This window comes from Hyperolius riggenbachi, chromosome 2 (genome assembly GCF_040937935.1).
Source record: "Hyperolius riggenbachi isolate aHypRig1 chromosome 2, aHypRig1.pri, whole genome shotgun sequence".
Taxonomy (NCBI): domain Eukaryota; kingdom Metazoa; phylum Chordata; class Amphibia; order Anura; family Hyperoliidae; genus Hyperolius; species Hyperolius riggenbachi.
This window is the reverse complement of record NC_090647.1, coordinates 269,753,348-269,771,360: the sequence shown is the minus strand read 5'-3', so window position 1 is coordinate 269,771,360 and position 18,013 is coordinate 269,753,348. Positions and strand designations below refer to the sequence as shown.

The 18,013-nt window shown below is 40.9% G+C and overlaps 1 protein-coding gene across 2 annotated transcripts in view; it reads right to left on the bottom strand.

Moving 5' to 3' along the window:
* The window catches only part of AP2B1 (adaptor related protein complex 2 subunit beta 1), a 168,772-nt gene that overhangs the window by 45,924 nt on the left and 104,835 nt on the right, over positions 1–18,013 (bottom strand). For both annotated transcript variants that reach the window (XM_068268655.1, XM_068268656.1), the window contains 2 exons: positions 6,643–6,684; positions 3,174–3,320 (listed from right to left, as the gene is read on the bottom strand). In XM_068268655.1, the coding sequence (XP_068124756.1) occupies positions 3,174–3,320; positions 6,643–6,684 (189 nt within the window). The remainder of the gene's footprint in view (positions 1–3,173; positions 3,321–6,642; positions 6,685–18,013) is intronic.

Here is an 18,013-nt window from a genome sequence, read left to right as displayed (position 1 = left end):
AAAAAAAGCTCTCCTCCTTGTACAAGCATGGCCCCATTGCACGGGCGCAAGGTAAGGCCCGCGTCTGCGCAGAAGCACGGAGCCTCTCGGGCACAGCTTTTTTTCTTTGTGCATGAGTGGCTCCATGCTACTGTGCAAGAGCGGACCCACTACCCTTGCGCACATAGATGAAAGGGAGTGCAGACACAAAGATAACCAGGGCCCTGGCCAGCAGTGGAGGGGTCGCAGAGGATTAGGAAAGCCTCTGTATCATCTAGAGCATACATGTCAAACTCTGGCCTGTGGGGCAAATCTGGCCCTCGGAGCCATCAGATTTGGCCCTCAGGTGGTTTACCTACTTTGCATTATATTTAGCCCACTCTTCACCAGAGAAGCTATACTGGAGGGTAAGCCCTAGATCACCAGGGAAGCCATAAGGGGAGCAGGAAAGTACTAGACACCAGGGAAACCATAAGGGGAGCGGGAAAGCAATAGACACCAGGGAACTGTATAGGAAAGGGGGGGGGGGTGGCACTAGACACAAGGGAACTGTATAGTTGTGAGGGGGGCCACTACACGCCAGGGAACTTTATAGGGGAAGGAGGGTGTCAGTAGACACCAGAAAACTGTATAGGGGAAGTAGGACCACTAAAAATCAGGGAATTGTATAGGGGGGAGAAATAAGAACTAATCGGGGAACTGTATAGGGGAGGGAGGGAGAACAACTAAACACCATGGAACTGTATAGATGAAGGGAAAAGGACCACTAAACACTAGGGAACTGTTTAGGGGAGGGAGGGGCCACTAGACACCAGGGAACTGTATAAGGGAAGGAAGTGGCCACTAGACATTGAGGTTGGCCTGCAACTTGGTCCCAGAGCTCAATTTTGGCCCACTTTGTATTTGAGTTTGACACCCCTGATCTAGAGGCTTCCCTCTACTGCTGACCTAACTCTTTATTTATTTTTTTACTTTAAAGTTCCAGGATGCCTGGAAGTACTGGAAGTGGAAAGTTCTATGGCGACATGTAAGCACCACAGAAGATGCAAGTGCTATATTAATCCAAAACAGTATAGTGTACGTACCACTAAGGCTATTACATTATACTCATACTGTACACCACCAAGGCAGCACAGAGGCATAATCAGAAAAGGTTTGGTTTGTGGGCCTTCACAAATTAATGAAGTTATTCAAAATTAGGACGAAAGATTCTTCTTTTTTTTCATACACAAGATTCACTGAACAACAACTTGTGACACATCCTAAAATCACTGCAAAAAGCACAGACTCCAAAAGCACTTCAATGCAAATGCATCTTTAGTCTGTTACCAGGGGATAGTAGAATCGTATTTGCATACTGTCCCCAGTGAGTAACATGGAAAACTCAGAGGCTCCTTTTTATGTTGCATGCAGAAGCTCTCTGTGAGCGCAGGTAATTGACTTCAGCAACATGGGGAAATTAAACAACTTTGCTAAACTTCACTGCAGGGGTTGAATAGCTAATTGTCTGCAGATGCTTACTGTGCTGTATATGAAAAAGGTTAGCTGCATTATGTTATAATTTAATTACAGAACACCAGTGAACATAGTGAAAGATCTGACTGCATTCCAACTTCGTGCATTGGAGTGTGAAGAGAAGAGCTATGCATGGCGGCCATTCTGATGTGTGGGGGGAATTATGAAACTAAAGCATGGCAGGTTAAAGTGAAACTCTGCTATTGGTAAGTCTGCTATTGGTAGGAAAAACAGCTGTTCCTTCAGCTGAGTTCTAAACAGTGAAGGGGGTGATGGGATATCTGGTATCAACTTGCTTGCATGCAAGTATGTAAAACGTGTGCATGTAACACACTGTTATGCCACAGGGTGTTTTACAGTTACAAGATGGGATTGTCTGTTTGCTGCCAGTCAGTGGATTAGTGCAGAAAATGAGTCACAGCCTTCTACTCTGTTCAGCAAGATGGGATGTTTCTGGGATGTCTGTACTTGCCACACAGAGTACAGATTACTTGCAATAAGAAGTACAATTCTTCAGTTTCTCTCAGTTTATGATATTCAGAGCTGTCGGCAAACTGAAAGGCATACCTAGCCTTGAGCGGACCTGAACTCAGAACTTCCTCTCTGCTCTAAAAGATATGCAACAGTATAATAACCTTTCCAGAAAAACATTTCTTTGTTACAGCTGATACAAATCCTGCAGTGTATCTACTTCCTGCTTTCATGGAAGCAGAGATATTGTTACCATTCTCTGTTTACCAATTACCTCTCTGCCGTGGCAGCCAGCTGACACAGCTGCGAGATCAATTTACGGTGGTGATTAGTCACAGATGAGAGGGAATTAGACAGGCTATACTCTTTAAATACATTCAGGGTGCATTTCTCTACGTTTTCCTTCTGCCCTGTGCAAGATTTCAGATCCACTTTAAAGAGTAACTCCAATGTAAATAATGTAATGAAAAAAAAGTGCTTCATTTTTACATTAATTATGTATAAATGATTTAGTCAGTGTTTGTCCATTGTAAAAGCTTTCCTCTCCCTGATTTACATTCTGACATTTATCACATGGTGACATTTTTACTGCTGGCAGGTGATGTCAGTGGAAGTAGCAGCTGCTTTTTTTTTTGGCAGTTGGAAACGGCTGTAAACAGCTATTTCCCACAATGCAACAAGGTTCACAGACAGGAAACTGCCAGGACCATGGTCCTCACAGTTTCCTGTGAGAGGGGTTTCACCACAATATCAGCCATACAGAGCCTCCTGATGATCAGTTTGTGAAAAGGAATAGATTTCTCATGTAAAAGTGGGTATCAGCTACTGACTGGAATGAAGTTCAATTTTTGGTCACTGTTTCTCTTTAACGCCACCATCTACTGGTCATCCGTAATTCTGTTAAGCCAGGCCCATTAGGTGGTAGAATAACTGCCACAATCCCTCCCTGCTAGTGCCACACTTTAAACTCTGTATTATAAGGAAATGTAGCATTCTCCTGTGGGGTAAGTTAGAAGAGTTGTAGTCAGGAATGGCTGCTTATTAGAGACCCACTGAAAACTGATAGAGTGACGTAATACGAATAGCAGTGTTAAAGGATGGCTATGAGTTTCCAGGACTAAAGATTTTATATGCATGTTGCTACAACAAGTAAACTGTACAGTATTAAAACGTTTATGTAACCAAATATCAATTGGCAAAGTACTTACAGCTTTTGCAGACACAAATCCTCCTGCAGCCATTCCAATGCCAGTTGAAAGTTCAAACAAATCATTGAGACCGCTACTGACCACAGCTGGAGTAGGTGATGGAGCAAATGTAGCTGGTACAGAGGAAGGAATAAATGTCTGTCCAACCTACAGATCAAAAAATAGTAACAGTTTTAATGCTGGAAATACAAGTACAGCATGGCCTCAAGCAGTTCATGCTAGAAGCTATTACCATCACTGAGGTGGTTAGACACCTCAGTCAGAGGATAAAGCTATAAAGTATTAGCACTGAATTTGTAACAGTTATTTTGCCATTCCAAAAATCATGTATAAAACAAAATACTAACTAAAACAGTGCTTTAAAATACTTTGGGGGGGGGCATAAATGATATTACCTGTTGCTTACAAGTGAGTCCTGCTTCTTGTGGAGTGAAGCGTCCAGCTTCTAGTCAGTAGTTCAAGGCAACAAACAACAACTTTGCTGACTGCTTAGGGAAATGTGTTGGGGAAGGTGCAAAAGATACACTAGCTGACCTGAAATGATGTCTACTGTATCTCATCCAGTCTATGGAAGCTGTTTATTCCTTGCCTGAACTGGCCTTTGACATGAGCTCTTCCCTATCATGTGTGGACAGATATGCATACGAATGTGTTTTTTTGTAACGTATTGTGCGCTGCATGTGTTGTTGGAATGTGACAGTGAAGGCAGCTATTGTACATGTTTAACAACTGAAATAAGTAGGGCACACACATCATGTTGTCACTTCTAATGAGAGATAACAGAAACTTGACTAAAACTGGTCTCCAATCAAAACTTCTCCTTTTAGTTTGGGGAAAGGTCATGGTTATTGTTAGTGTAACCCCAGGTAGAATTTTTTTCCCACCTCCTGTTCTAGACAGCCAAGTCAATGAAACAGAAGATGAGCAGATCTGAATGTAAACATACAGATTTTCTAAGATTTATCCACTAAATATGTTTTTTGTGGTTGTGCGTTTCTTCATTGAAGCAATCTCACCTCATTTCCTACTCTTAATCCCTGGAACAGGAAATGAGAGTAAAATCTCCCCAAGTAAAATTCAGACAGCAATACTTCTAAAGCAATACTTTGCATTCTGGAAAAGGGAGAGGTTTATGGAAAAACATTTTATTTCATTGGCAGTACCCAGCTCTTCCCTGTTGTGTAAGAGTGCTGTGAATGTAAATCACTCAGAGTTGTGGGGAGACAGCCATGCGGTTTCAGACCTGGCTGCTCTAACAGCATCTTCAGAGACTTCCTACCAGCTACCATTCATCAGGCACAGCTGTGGCCTTGGTTGACACCATGCATAATAACTCAGCTACACATGAGATTTTCAGCATCCTGCATAAGCTTAACCCCTTGCGGAAAGAAAGCAATATTTACAAAATACTGATCTCAACTATGAAACAAACAAAACATCCAATGTAAGTTAAGTTATTTAGATTCATTTCAGTATATTTTCAGTCATGAAATCGAAGCAACCAATGGGGTCACCACTGAAACGGGCTAAAGCTGAATGCTTGCACATTTCACAGATAATATAAAAACAAGATACTAGTCTATAAATATCGAGATACTGGCTGTTGATATTCAAAACAGAAGCAAATTAGAAACACTTTCAAATTATGCAGTACATATTGCTTCATTTTGGGTAAGGACATTTAAGAATCACTTTAAAGGGACCTTGAGCAGAGCTTTAAAATGAAAATCTGCACTTACCTGGGGCTTCCTCCAGAAAGTCTTTCGGCGTCCTCTGGGTCCCCTCTGTGGTCTCGCTGGCAGCCCCATTAGGCTGGCCCTTGGCTGAAGTTGTGCGCAACTGCACATGCAAAGTCTGTCCGTGCGCCTGGCTCGATCACGCGTGTATCACTGTAAGCTTCTTGAGCATGCGCAGTTCTCTAAAGACTGAACTGCGCATGAGCAAGAGGCTTACGGCACAAAGTGTGTGATTGAGCCAGGTGCGTGGACAGGCCGTGCATGCACAGTTGCGCATAACTTTGGCCAAAGTCGGGGCAGCCAGCGTGTAGCAGGACAGGAGTGAGATGGAGAGGAGCATGGTAGATGGATCAGCTGAGATTTCAAACTAAAGTGGTAGTGAAGTGTAGTGTAGCTGGTGGGGCAGTAGGGCCAGTGTAGTGAAGTGCAGTGTAGCTTAGCTGGTGGGGCAGCAGGGGTAAGTGTAATGTAGTGTAGCTTACAATCAGGTAGCTTAGAGAAAGCTGGGGGGGTCTACAAGAACCCCATGCTACTAAACCGTCTTATGGTCCAGAGCGTCTTAAAGGGATTAAAGGGAGTCTGAAGCCAAAAAATAAAAAACAACAACAACAGATACTTTCCTAAGGAAGTGGAAGACTCTGGGTCCCATAGAGTCTTCCTGTTCCTCTCCTCTTCCTGTCATTCCTGCGCTGGCTTCCCCGATAGTAGTCTCCAACCCATGGGTCGGATACTGCTCTCTTCCTCTGCGGGTGGGCTCCTGAAGACGTGCCACTCCATACTGCGCTCGCGACAGCACCCTCTTTCGCGCACTCGCACGTTCGCAGTACAGAGCCAGCCATCTTTGGGAGCACTCGGGCTCCCGAAGACTGCCGAAGCCTCCCAGGGTGGAAGATTTAAACAGAGAAGCCTACAGGGGAATGAGGGGAACGAGGGGAGGAACGGGAAGGCTCTATAGGACCCAGAACCTTCCTTCTCTTTAGGTAAATATCTGTTTTTAATTTTTGGCTTCAGATTCACTATACAGCCATGTACAGATGCTAGGTTTTTATTACTGTAGCATTGACAAAGAACATGGTTCATGTCTGTTGAAAATCTAGTATCTGCATGGCTGTCTCACTGCATACGTTGTTTAGCAATCCATCATGATAGTTCGCTAAATGACAAACAAACATTGCTGTTTTATTTTGTACTTCCAGCCGTGGGGTACCACTCGCCTGTCATTTTCTCTCTCCTCTCTTCAAAACAGAACAGGATGCTATACTTGAGCAGCGTGTGTATGGCGCTCATTCTGAAATGATCCTAATGATCATTCAACAACCGTTCAGTAGAAAAGACATTGAGCATCTGCACACAGCTAAAGTGGCAATTGACTTAAATTCACAGGGTTGCCTTGAGGAAATAGCGGCAGTCACATGACCTCGGCTATCCATTTTAAAATGAGGCAGATATGCTGAAGTCTAGTTTGAAATGCAGATTCAGGGAGTTCTCTTATACTGTAGGTTTCACTTAATCACAACATGAAATACAGTTGTTAGCAAATGTCTTGTGGGTGTTGCAAAAGAAAGATGTCAGATTTATTTTTATCCATTCATTTATAGTATTCTTTAGTAAATCATTTCTATGAAAGGGTATATTTATAGAAATACTCTAGCTTAATAAAACAGAGAGGAGTAGAGAACAGGGAGACTGCACACATCCTTCATTAAATTACATTAATAGGTTGAAAATCTTACCGCAGGACTTCCACCAATGCCACCTCCAAGGTCACTTCCCAACTAAAAGATAAATAAACATTAAAGTTCAGACTCCATGAACAGCACTACTGGGTTCTGCAACATCTTAGAGCACAGCAATGATTCAATATTTTCTTGCCGATTTCTGAAAATAGTCAAATAAACTGCACTTCTACATTACTCCAAAATATTAGAAAATACTCATCTAGGAATCAAAGTACTGTACCTTTAATATTTCGGCTTGTAATAAAAAGCAGCTTCAAAATGCAGATACACTGCACTACTGAAAATGCATCTAAAGCCGCAACCACCCTTGATTTACCAATTAAAGCCCAGCAGCTTATTCAGTGACCACTCTGTAGAAAAACTGAAGGAAAACTGAAGCGAGAAGGATATGGAGGCTACCATATTTTTTTTCCATTTAACCACTTCAGTATCAGCAGTCTCTGGCCCCTTAAGGACCAGAGACTACTGGTACAAAAACAAGGCTCCCCGATGTCACACTGCTCACCCGTCGCTGAAGCCCACAAAAAAAACCCACCACAAGATCTACTTATCTGGGGCTTCCTCCAGCCCGGAACCCCTCTGTTGCAGATGCCGACCTTGCCAGGTCGGCATCTACTGCGCTGCTCGCGATCCTGTAGCCGGGAGGGTTCTGTGCAGGCGCAGTACTTTTGTGCCTGTCCAGGACACTCCAGGCCACAGGATTGCAATCGCAAGCGGCACAGCCTTGCACAGGTGCTGTAAATGGAGTCAGCTGCAACAGAGTGGATCCACAGCTGTGGCAAGGGACAGACAGGCTGCCAGGGTTGGAGGAAACCCCAGGTAAGTACATTCCCCCCCCCCCCCCCCTCGGATGTATCCTTTAATGACACACATGTTGAACAGAAACCAGGCATTATGTAGGTAACTAGTTTTTTAATGGCATGTAGACAAAAGGGAGCTGCTGCTTTATGCTACTTAAAAATGGGACAAACTCAGTATATTTACATGATAATAAGGGAGATATTGAAAGGCTTTTTATTTAAAAAAATGCAGGTAGTTTTAAGTCTTAAACCAACAACACATTTATGCTGACTCCTCCTAGATCTAATACAAACGACCTAATGCGCTATTATAGTGATCTACTAATGTTTTCCACTCTGAAAATATCCCACACATTGCTACATGACTTTTCATGGACTGCCATTATTTGGTGGAATCTTCATTCTAGAACAGTCTGCCTCATCTTTAACCAAAACTTCAAAAACTGCATCTTTAAAATGACCTACTTAGCCTATCTTCTACCCTAACCATACACCTACAACTTACACATAACACCTCCAGACACTTGAACTCCTCTTACCTACTGTATCCTGTGTTCCCCACCTCTTAGTTTGTACATAGAAGGGGAATTGGCATTGCTTCATCCTATGTCAAGTTTTCATTGATTCTTGTTTGTCATTTGCACTTCTAACTATTGTATTGTATAGTCCTAGCCCTGCATAATATGCTGGTGATTTTTAAAGAGACACTGAAGCGAAAAAAAACTATGATATTATGATTTATATGTGTAGTACAGCTAAGAAATAAAACATTAAGATCAGATACATCAGTCTAATGGTTTCCAGTACAGGAAGAGTTAAACTCCAGTTGTTATCTCTATACAAAAAAGCCATTATCTCTACGACTTTCAAAAGTTGTGGAGAGGGCTGTTTTCTGACTTTTATTATCTCAACTGTTAGTTAACTATTTACTTTTCCTCTGGCAGAGGAGAGGTCATTAGTTCACAGACTGCTCTGAAATAATCATTTTGAATGCTGAGTGTTGTGTAATCTGCACATATTAGAGAATGATGCAATGTTAGAAAAAACACTATATACTTGAAAATAAAAATATGAGAATATTTTCTTTGCTGCTAATCTTCTAGTAATTATTCATAGTACACAACCAATTCATTATATCATATATTTTTTTTCGCTTCAGTGTCTCTTTAAATAAAGCAAAATTGAAGTTCTTAAACATTCTCAATTTACATGTTCACTGTTAATATTCATTATTGCTGACTACTACAGCAACAGCAAAATAGCCAGCACTATAAATGGAATGCTTGATAATAAACCCATTTCCTGGGTTTATTTTTGTCAGTGACAATTTCATAGAATATGTCAAAAAGGGAAAAGAAAACAACAACCAAGTCACTTCCTGTTAAACAACAACAAGAGCTTATCCTGTTACATTTCCCTCGTAAGCAACTGCAAGACTCCTGTTCCTCGATTTCCATAAGTCCAATGGACTATGTTCATCTATATAAATTGATAATGTGTACCTACAGAGACCAAAAAGAAAACCAGAACAGAGTTGGTGCTGACTCATTCATCACTAGCTCATGTCTCTCAACAGTGCACTTCCATAGGTTACAGCCTTTTCTGCACTTTATCTGTACTAGCATTTGTCACATATAAAAGCAAGGACCTTTTCACTGCTTTTATTTTGAATAGTAAATGATTGCATCCAATCACTAAGCCCTCAATTATTGTTCACCAGGATATCAAACCAGGAACAGCCAGACCGACATCAGGTGAACAGTGGCTCCAAAGTGCATAAGATCTGGGACTCAACCACAATTTTATACAGCTGCAAGCTATTAATGCATGAATATCATAGGAAACGTACTAAGTTTTGGTTAAACAAACCTTTATAGACTTGATAATTGTACATGGCAGGCTATGCCATATATAATGGTATGGCAAGCTAAGCATATCTATGCTATGCAAAACTGTACATGGCATGAGGCATAGTATATGGCAGACTTTAGGACACTATAAGCAGCCACTAGCAGTAGAATTCACTAGCAACAATTTCACTTCTCAAAGAACCCAACATACTTCACTTACTGGGGTACTAGAGGTAGCAAGCGAGATTTGGCAACCGTTGCTCCAAAGTCAATTGCTAGTGAGTATTTAGCATGACATGACAATGTAGAAACCATGCTACTTGAAAAGGCAACAATTAAGAACAATAAGATGTACAAGGTATGTGTTTTCAACATATTTTCATTTGGTAAAAAGTGTACCAAGACCTGATATTTTAAGAGTCAATGCTAGCTAGCTTCTCAGCGTGGCTTCTCGCATTTAATTTCTCCCGCGAATAGTACATTTCAGCCTTCTTACTAAAGTCCATTAACTCCTGCTGCTTTCCGAACATAGCAAGCAAGGAGAATGAGACCTGTCATAAGGGCTTGTTCTAACAGATATATTTCCATGTATTTTCTTACTTTTTCTAGTAGAGGCAAAAAGCATGAACGTGAGCAATATATCATTTGAAAATGATTCTGCGTTCAACTGTGTTCATTGTGATCAGTTGCCTATATGTTTGGAAGAGCCCCCCCCCCCCAAAAAAAGGGGGGGGGGGTGGAAGAGGAAGACACCTCATCTGAACTTTAACTTAAACTGCCAACACAGGCTGAACACTTCACATGTAGATATTACCACCTTATGGACCAGACCAGTTTCAACAAGTTTACTACTACTAATGATATCAGATAAGACATGAGCTTGATATAGATATATTTTATATATATATATATATATATATATATATATATATATATAGATATATATATATATATAGATATATATATATATAGATATACACACACACACACACGTACACACACACACACACACACACACACACATACGTTCACACACACACAAAACGTAACATACAAACACGTATGTAAATCCAAAAACAGGGACATCGAGAGCCCAATATGGTGTAGTATGTATTGGTAATGAGGGAAGGTGTAAAGGTCAGTATAGTAATACTCACAAACTAGAGTTACCGCATAGGCAACCACTGTAAATGCAGGTGGGAAAAACAAGCCTGTCCCCACTCAGGGTTAAGAAGTCGCTCTATGTAGGCAGGAAGAAATTTCTGCCCTTCCACCAAGGGTGGACCTGGTACAGTATAAGTGAACAGGCGCCAAAAGGATATTACATTTCTGTATAGGCGCTTGGTATAGACTTGGACGGCATTAGCTGTATACTCCTGTCTGACTGCCTGATGAAGCGGGGTCACACCCATGAAACGCATTGCAATAATTGTGGAGTGTATAAATAAACTTTCTGTTATGTTATGTTAACACGTTCCTTCTGTCGTTTCCTTATGAGTGGGTAAGTGTCCACCCCTACCACGTCCTTGTTTTAAAAATTTTATATCCTTTTGGTGCCTCTGTTCACTCTTATACGTATGTATATCCGTTACTTTGTACCGATTCTGTATTTTGTACCAACTCTGTATTTTGTATATTTGTGTATACTATTCAATGTATTATTTTGTACCCCATGTTTATTTCTACCTTTTGCAGTGGGATGGATAGTTGAATGTCTCTCTCTCTCTCTTTAAAGAGTTACTGATACACTGACGTGGTGTTGCAGAATTTTGCTTTTGCCATTCCTTACTTTGTACAGTGGCACGGAATGTCGGCGCTTTATAAATCAATAATAATACACAACCTGTATCACTACTTTTGTGACAAATTTCTTAGATTTTTGTGACTTTCTTTTATTCAAGAGCTTGATCTGAAAGGACCTCAGAAAGAAAGAAAAAAAAAAAAAGACAGTGTCAGGATATCCCATGTCAAGTATGTTGTATAAAAACACACAATCGCAGAGGCGCTCAGCGTTGATGATACTGGCAGATGCTGTTTACTCCCATCTGTTATTGCCTGATGAAACGGGTTTGTACCCCACGAAACGCGTTGCACTTTATTTCGAGTATCCGATAAAACTGTTTTGACTGAAAATCCACAGTCGTGTGTTCTGCTTGGAGGGGGTGAGTCCACCACTACCTCCTCTATTACCAAGATGGGTTTTTAAGTTCTTTTAGTGTTTATTTACCCTGTTGGTGTATCTGTTATCCTATTATCTACATCAAGTCCACCCTTGGTGGAGGGTTGTACCGTTCCTTCTACTACAGAGAGCAACTTTTTAATCCTGAGTGGGGTCAGGACAATCTCCCCACCTGCTTTGACAGTGGTTGCCTAATTGGTAACCCTGGTTTGTGAGTATTAAATTATTATTACTCTTCCAATTATACATTACCAGTACATACTACACTATATTGGGCTCTTGGTGTTCTCTCTTTTTCTCATGTTGTATAAAAAGTGGAACATAAAAAGCAGAGATCTACTCAAAAGGATGGGGTGCTAAATATCTTGAGCAGTATGCGCTAGTGGAACGCTAATCCTATCTTCACTTTTGTAGCAAGCACTTGTCTCCTGAGAGGCCAACATTCATAAATAAACTTTATAAAACAGAAAAACCAACAACATGTTTTGCTGGACAACACCTACTTCATCAGGTTATGTGTGCGCCTGATGAAGTGGGAGCTGGATAACAATGCTTGCAGTTCACTGCTGCTGGAATAAGTCCATGGATTGTATGCTGAACTATATGTGTTGCATCACATTGCAAAACGATGATGATGGAAAGTCGCATCACACAATTTCAATCTTATTTTTTCTGGATCTGCAATGCAATGGATATAGTGTGAAAGTACCATAAAGGAAATCTTGAGACTCCCCCGTGAATAGATGGACTAGTCCAAAACCTGTCGGTAACAGGCTTAGAGCTGTAAGATTAATGCCATCTACTGCAATAGACAGCAACACAGGAAATCATTCAGTTGGGGTCTTAATGTGGGACTAGGAAACATCTTACGCGTACATGTTTTTTAAATTGTTACAGCTATAGGGGAACAGGAGAATTGTAAAGGTAGTTAATAATGTTACAAGTTGCTAAACAATTGTTCCGGACCACTAACAGAGAAAAATCTAACCAATCTGATCAGATTAATGAAATTGATCTGATTTTCAGATCTATCCCGTCAATCTGATCGGATTGATTAGGAGATTTTTCGTCTGTAAGTGGTCCTGAGCAATCATTGCTAATCGTTCATACGAATGATCGGAAATCATTGTATCATTTGTGTCCACTCTTGCAGTGCCACCCACAATTTGGCTACACAGCAAATTCCAAGAGAAAGGACAATAAGAAATACTGTATCTTTTCAAAATGACGGGATCACTTTGGTGTAACAAGCATTTAAAATATCTAATCTTGTTGCTTTTTGTAACAGGATGTCAGGAAGCAGAACAAGATCTGGCCTTTTCCTGCGTGAACAAGCTTGCCCTAACCACGTCACATACTCACCCCGAGGTGAGAGCCATACGGAGGCTGACATTTATTTCCTTTTATACAATGCACATTGCCTGGCAGCCCTGCTGCTCCACTGCCTCTAATACTTTGTTTTAGGTGCCCATACACAGTACAATAAAAACATTCGATTTTCCCATTTATTCAACCAAAACGACAGAATCAAATGAAAGTCAAATCTCTTTTTTTTAATCATCAAGAAAAATGAACGATTATCCTGTTTTTTCTATAAAATTCCAATCAGACATGTTGGAAAAACAAAATTATGTAATCGGGGAAAAAAAAAAAAATGAAAAAATTATACCATGTATGGGCACTTTAAAAGTCTCCTTGTGCAAACAGCACACCATACTACTGAAGTATCGGTAATTGTGTTTTGCTGAGAAATCAAAGTATCTGTAATTAACTGATTTAATTTAAAGAGGCTGAAAACAAACAGTTGATCTCGGGCTGCACATGCAATCAAAAATGTTATAAAAATAAGTAAAAGAAAGCCAGCTGTTTTTCTTGAACCCACATAATAATAGTGCAGATATCATACATAGGCTGCCATGTCATTAGAAGGAAAAAGATATAAATAAAAGAATGGCACTTGATTCGAAAATCAATCCAGCCTTTCACAGCTATGACTGCTACATGTAGGAAAACGATGCTACATGTAGGAAGCCAATAGTCCAGTCAGGGAGATGATTTAAGGTTGAACTTGATGGACACGTGTCTTTTTTCATCATAGTTGGATATGTGAATATGTGGTACTGATACAGGTGGTGAGATTGTATGAGGCATTTCATTAATCAGTCCTAGTGCCTACAGCAATCACCTAATTACCGTATATTGCTAGCTGGTAAATAAGGATGCAGTGCCAAGAAACAATTTATACGGATGGTGACCCTAAAGCAAAAAAAAATTAAAAAGACAGTCTATCATCTATTCTGTTTTGTCTGAACTGATTGCAAGTGTTGTGCAACTTGCAAATCCACTGATAACACAGCCATCACATGATGTGTATAGTAATCTGTCATCATAGATAGCTAAACAATAACCTGTAGTCTTGCCTGCTTTTTCCAAGTCATTGTCCCTACTCCTGTCTCCATACAGCAGGCTGTGCAGCTCTAGCTGAGCAGTGAGTCTGTGCAATGCTTATAAGGAAACCTGATGAATGATCACCAATGAGCGTGTGTGTAGAGAATTGCTATGACATGGGTTTTCTCTGTTTCAAAATTTTTTATTATTATTTCAGAAATTTTTAGAGAGAGACAAAAGTATATACACAGGTATACATGTCAATTTGTACAATCGAACAGTGTCTTCAACAATGTAGATGCCTATAACAGAATTGTATAGTGAGTATAAAATCACGAGTCTTGCCAGTGGCCATTCATTCAATATATAAGAAATTTGAATTCTTAGTGATTCAGTACTCAGGGGGGTGCACCTACTATAGGCTAATATCAGACAGCGGAGTCCTGGGTTCCTAGAAATTGACTAGAGTAGACAAGGGAAAAAAAAAACAATGCGGAACCTGGAAGAGAAAGGAAGGAAGAGAAGAAAGGAAAAGAAGAGAAGACAGAGAGACTGAGTCTACCAAGGTCTGTTCTGACCAATACGGTACAACACCTTAGCTTAGGCCCATGTAACTTTTCCAGGGGTTCCATGTCTCCTGATATTTGTCCGTCTTATCATCTAATATAGCTGCCAGGTGTTCTTGTATCATAAAAGTAGTCACTCTTTGCTTGACTTCTCCAAATGACACTAATTGAGTTTTCCATGCTCGTGCTATAGTCTGAGTCACGGCAACAAAGATAAAATGGGTCAGTACCCTCTGTGGTTTTTGGAGGGAATCTATTTTACCGTGCAATAATGCTATCCAAGGGTCTCTCGGGATTGTTTTATGGAATAAGGCCTGGAGCATTCTAAAGACCCTTGACCATAGTCTCGAGAGCATGGTACATGACCAGAACATATGTAACATATCACCCTTATTTCCACATCCCCGGAAGCATGAGCCTCCATTTGTTCCAGGCAGATGGGCCAATCTTGCTGGCACCCAGTACCACCTCAATAGGACTTTATAAGATGATTCTATTATTGCTAAATTAAGTGATAGCTTGGGGATTATATTCCATGTTCCCTCCCACTCTTCCTTTGACTTTTCTCCCCTCAGATCCGATTCCCATTTGTTTATATAACCATGGCGAAAGGATGGTGATGGGTCTGTTAAAATTGAATAAAGAACTGATAGATTTCCTTTCGCAAAAGGATTGTGCATACAGAGGTTCTCGAACCTGGTTAATATTACAGGAAATTGAGTCTGAGATGGAAGAAGGGAGGAAAGCCAATGTCTGAGTTGTATGTAGCGAAATTTTTCTACAAGAGGGATCTGGTATTTCTCTTGCAGATCGCCCCAAGAGAGGATTCCTGAGCCTCCCAGTAGAGATTTAACCTGTTCCAGCCCGTGTTCTCTCCACCACTTAAAGCCATATGGATCTTCATTACCAGGAATGAACAAGGGATTGTTTATAAATGACATCAGGGGCCGGGAAGGTGACATCAGGCCTTTTGAAAAACGTATAGAATCCCATACGGATAGGTAGTGTTGCAGCACTATTCCGAGAGATTTAGGCCTAGATTGCTTAGGCAGCCATAGGGGGGTTTGGATTGATTGTGGAGCTGCTGCCGGGATTTCAAATAGTATCCAGGCTGGCATTTTAGGGCCTTTGTAAAGGTCAATTAGGTGAATTAGTTGAGCTGCTTGATAGTAACTGTTTAGATTGGGAACTCCTAGACCTCCCTTGGTCCTGTGAATGTACATAGTAGACTTGGAAATCCTGGAGTGGGAGTTATTCCATATAAATTTAAATAGCTTTGACTGTAACATACGTATGAAGTGGGGGGGACACGGACTGGTAACATTCTAAAGTAATACAAGATCTTTGGAAGTAGGGTCATTTTAATAGCATTTATCCGGCCCAGCCACGAAATATTGTAAGAAGACCACTGTACCAGGTATTGTGAGATTCGTTTAGCGAGGGGGTAATAGTTATGCTGAAATAATGTTCTATAGTTGGCCGTCAGGTTTATTCCTAAATATTCCATTGAGGCATTGGACCATGTGAATTGGAACTTAGCTTTAATATGTTGACAGGTATCATGGCTCAATGTAATATTAAGGAGTTGTGACTTCTGAGAGTTTACTTTCAGGCCTGAGATTTGGGAGAAATTGGATAGTACTGAAAGCAATTCTGGGATGGAGGTGGCGGGTTCCGTGATGAACAAAAGGAGATCATCGGCGAATAGGTTTAGTTTATGCTTGACTCCCGCCATCTCCACCCCTTGAATGCCCTGATTCTGCCGTATAGCTATTGCCAGGGGTTCTATCGCCAAGATAAATAATACAGGTGACAGTGGGCACCCTTGACGGGTTCCCCTTGTTATAATAAAAATAGGAGAAGTGTATCCTGCATACTGTACAGTCGCCTTCGGCTCTGAATATAAAACTTTTATCCAAGTTATGAATGGGTCACCTAGCCCCCATCTTTCAAGTACTTTGAACAGGTAATTCCAGGACACTGTGTCGAATGCCTTATATATATCTAAGGATAGACACAGGCCTGGAATTTTCCTCCCTTGTAATAGCTCAATTACCTCAACCGCTCTAAGTGTGGCATCCGTGGCCTGTCGTCCTGGTACAAAGCCAACTTGGTCGCTATGTATAATATCACCTAAAAACACATTAATTCTACTAACTAATATTTTCCCAAGAAGTTTGTTATCAATATTGAGGAGGGATATTGGTCTGAATTGGTGAATCTTCAACTCGTCTGCGTCTGATTTGGGTATCATTGAAATGTCTGCTTGGAGGGAGTATGTGTTTGGTATTAGGCCTCTTTTGTATGCATTAAAAAGAGAGACCAATAAGGGACTCAGGGCAGCTGAGAATTTTTTTATAAAACAATCCCGAGAACCCATCAGGGCCTGGTGTCTTAGAAGGTTTTATGGATTTTATGGCTGTCTGCACCTCCTCTAAGGAGATATCTCTACCTAGCATTTCTGCCAAGTCTGAAGAAATACGTGGAAGAGAGATTCTATTTAAAAATGTATCGGTTTCGTCTATATTGGGGTCTCCTTGGGTACCATAAAGTCCTTTCAAGAAGTCATGAAAGCCTGTCACTATTTTGGAAGGATCTGAGACCTGCCCATTAGGTAAACGAACTGACAATGTAGGGGGTTTGTATATTTTGTTTTTAAGCTTATTAGCCAGCAGGGTGTGCGATTTATTAGCCCAGCGATAGTATCTGTGCCGTTGCCAGCGTAGTTGTTTTTCGGCTGCGTCGGTTAGTTTCAGGTCTAATTGGGTTCTAAGTTGGTCTCTTTCTAATTAATGCTGGGGTCGGGTTGGCTTTCCAGTCAGATTCAGTCGTTTCTAATTTGCTGGTTAGTTCTAGGATGTCTTTTTGGCGTTGTCGTTTTTTATGTGAAGCTAGACCAATGACCCGTCCTCTGATTGTTACTTTCAATGCTTCCCATAAGGAAATGGGGGATGTAACTGAGTCCTGGTTATCGTCTATGTATTCCTGAATATAAGTGTGGAGTTTCTCAAATATGTCTTTATCTGAAAGAAGGGAGTCATTCATACGCCATTTATAATTGGCTCTCTTTGGCACTAGGGACGATAGATGTAGTGAGACTGGGTTATGGTCAGACCAGGGTACTGTTAGTATCCTTGCTTTAGACACATTAGGTAGATAATGCTGTTGAAAAAAGAAATGATCTATTCTACAAAAGCTGCGATGAGGATTTGAATAAAAGGTGTCGTCCCGTGTTGTGGGGTTTAGCTCTCTCCAAACGTCAAAGAGACTTTCCGAACGAAAAAGAGTGTTAATTGCGGAAGGGTTGGGGGTCCCTGGCTGTTGTGTGGGAGCAGGACGTTCGTTTGGTTTGGATCTGTCGAGGAGATCATTCAGAACTGCATTAGTATCTCCGCATAAAATCAACATTCCCTCACGGTGATGTCCTATGACCTGCATGAGATGGGAAAGGAACCTTTCTTGGAAGGTATTTGGAGCATAATAAGAAACTATGGTCACCTTAACATCATGCAGCGTCCCTACCAACAGTATATATCGACCAGTTGGGTCGGCTATTTGCTTTATACATTTAAAGGGTAACCC